This window comes from Sinocyclocheilus anshuiensis, unplaced genomic scaffold, assembly GCF_001515605.1.
Source record: "Sinocyclocheilus anshuiensis isolate Anshui unplaced genomic scaffold, SAMN03320099.WGS_v1.1 scaffold68, whole genome shotgun sequence".
NCBI classification, from domain to species: domain Eukaryota; kingdom Metazoa; phylum Chordata; class Actinopteri; order Cypriniformes; family Cyprinidae; genus Sinocyclocheilus; species Sinocyclocheilus anshuiensis.
In genome coordinates, this window is record NW_015555741.1 from 166,598 (window position 1) to 169,709 (window position 3,112).

The 3,112-nt window shown below is 32.8% G+C and overlaps 1 protein-coding gene across 1 annotated transcript in view; it reads left to right on the plus strand.

Moving 5' to 3' along the window:
- Positions 1–2,029, plus strand: part of LOC107673256 (overexpressed in colon carcinoma 1 protein homolog) — a 14,919-nt gene extending 12,890 nt beyond the window's left edge. The window contains exon 5 of the mRNA XM_016466773.1: positions 1,561–2,029. Within this exon, the coding sequence (XP_016322259.1) occupies positions 1,561–1,580 (20 nt within the window). The 3' untranslated portion in view covers positions 1,581–2,029. The remainder of the gene's footprint in view (positions 1–1,560) is intronic.
- Positions 2,030–3,112: the final 1,083 nt, after the last annotated feature.

The window sequence follows — 3,112 nt, forward strand, 5'->3', positions numbered from 1 at the left end:
GGTGCTCCTAAATTTTTTAAATTAGGAGGACAAGCGCTCCTAATTACAAGAAGAAAAACACTGCTCTTAAACTGGCTGTGTGACGGGTTGGCTGTGGAGCAGGGTTTGGCCGAGGAAAAATTTTCAGTCAAAAGATTTTTTTTTGTTTTAACCCCTGAAAATATGAGTCCTCTTTCCATAATATTGCTTTCTCAGGTGAAAATGTCATCTTTTCTAAATTGGGAGAGAAATATGCACTGTTTACAAATGAAAACAGTTTTAAATAAATATGTGGGTGGATTTTGATGTGAGAGGACAACGGGATGGAATTTTTCACTGGTGGAAGTGCTATTATGGATTATGGACTTGTATTTTAGTTACAGTAACAGTTTAACAGTTTAAAGTAGTGCTGTCAAACGATTAATCGCATCCAAAATAAAAGTTTTAGTTTACATAACATATGTGTGTGTACTGTGTATATTTATTATGTATATATAAATACACACACATACAGCATACATTTGGAAAATATTTACATGTATATATTTATATTCATAAAATGTATATTATAAATATTTTTTATATATAAACGCAACATATTTTTCTTAAATACATACATGCATGTGTGTGTATTTATATATACTTAATAAATATACACAGTACACACACATATACTATGTAAACAAACACTTTTATTTTGGATGCGATTAATCGCGATTAATCGTTTGACAGCACTAGTTTAAAGTTAAAAAAGCCTTGATGGATTTGTTTCTTATAAACACGCAGCTTTTCACTTCACGAGACATTAATTAATGGACTGGAGTTGTATGGATTACTTCATCACTGGATTATTGTGATGTTTTTATCAGCTGTTTGGACTCTCATTCTGACGGCACCCACTCACTGCAGAGGACCCACTGATCTGTTCCAGTTAACTACTGGGTGAACTATTCCTTTAAATCTATTAGTCTGTGACACTGACCTCATGCAATTCAGCAAGTGCTGTCTACTCATTATCTTAAAAATAGATTTTCATTTTTAATCCATTTTTGTGTAACGTTATTTAAAGTGATGTGTCATTTACTCACCCTCACATCAAAGAATGAAAGCCTTACAAGTTTGGAAGAATATTAGGATGAGTAAATGATGAAAGAATTTCAATTTTTCAGCTGAACTACCATATCCCTTTAACACTGAATGCTTTCAGATCTTTTATCATATTTGTAACTGAATCAATTATTTTCTGAGGCAGTCAACAGATGCTATAGATGTTGTCTGTAGATATTTAGATAAAATAACACAGAATATTCCTGAATGTCAGTTTGTTTTCAATGCTTTTGTGAACGGCAGGTGCCTGTCAGCTGATTCTCTGATCAGAGCTTGATAAGAGTCCAGACCACTCAAAGTGTGTGTGTGCGCGCATTCATGACCCGTCACCTTCTCTTTAATAACTCGCTTAAAGCTTTCCATAGAAGACAGATCGCACACTTTAATGCATGAGTCTTCTAATTAATGGCATCTGTTGAAGCTCAAACCAAATCTTGTGATGCAAACTAACAGCTTTTTTTTCTTCTTCTCCAGACTGGAAGCAGATCACATGAAATGACAACGCTAAAGCCTCTTCAGAACCCAAGCTCTGCAGTCGCTGATTTACAATGGATATTCAGACGATATTCGAGGATGGAGCTGCTTTTGGAAGCGAATCCAGAACGGGTCGGCACTTCGGAATGACATCACCGTGACATCATACCGGCTGGCGTACAGAAGGGTTCTGTTCGGAACGCTGAGCATTATTGTGCCTATGAATGTAGACTCTGTTGCCATGGTGACCGTTGACCCCCGTGACCTCTCTGTCCGCCAGGAGGACATCCTGGTATTTCGGAGTCACCATGGCAGGGCATTTCCTGAGTCTGCAGACCCATCAGATCTGATCAACTGTACGTCTCATAACTGCAATAACTGACTCTAACTGAACCTATTCTTTCAGTTTTGTTTTTCTTAGAAAAAAAGGATCTGAAAAAGGATGATGTATTTTACATACAGTATGTAAGCACGAAAAAATAACAATTTAGTCAAGATGTTTAGCACTAACATGACTGGAGCTGTTGACATGACTACTAATTCATATATAGACTGTAGTTTTCTTATACACTTTGATAGTCACCTCACTATTACAGTTAACATAATAATAGCATTTACTAATGGAAGAGTTCTATTTATTCTATTTCAGGTTATTGACCTGTGATTGTACCATTAACATTTTTAGTGACTAATGTGAATTCTGTATATGACATTAAATATATGAGATTTTAAGAAATGGAGTCAGTGTCTGCATCTGGAAAAATTGTGTATTTGCATCTAGATTTTTAAAAATAAAAGTGCCAGGATGAACCAAAAAGTAGATTTTCATGCATGTTAAAGGTTCTTTATAGAATAATAATGCCAACAAAGAAGCTTTATTTTAGTTTAAATGCGTTAGTTTAAATTTTTACACTTTAAAGTTTTTTTTTCTTGAAAGAAAGAAAGAAAAAGAAATTAATACTTTATTTCAGTAAAGATGCACTAAATTAATCAAAAGTGACAGTAAAGACATTTAGAATGCTACAAAAGTTTTCTATTTAAAATAAATGCTGTTATTTTGAACTTTATTAAAAAATCATGAAAATCAAAAATGTATCATGATTTCCACAAAAATATTAAGCAGCATAACTGTTTCCACATTGATGATAATAATAAATATTTCCTGAGCAGCAAATCAGCATATAAATGATTTCTGAAGGATCATGTGACACTGAAGACTGGAGTAATGATGCTGAAAATTCAGCTTTGTATAAATTTAATTGTAAAATATATTTAAAAAGAAAACAGTTATTTTAAATTGTAATAATATTTTTCACAATATTACGTTTTTACTGTAATTTTTTATTAAATAAATGCAGCCTTGGTGAGCACTAGAGACTTTTTTTTTTTTCAAAATAAACATAAAATCTTAATTTTTGAACAGTAGTATTTATGGTTCTTTGGAGATTAAAGGTTCTTGATGTTTCATTATTTGCTCTTCAGATCAATATTTTGATTTTCAGGTTCTTCAAAACACCAGCATATGATGGTATACTAACGAAATAGACTAAAA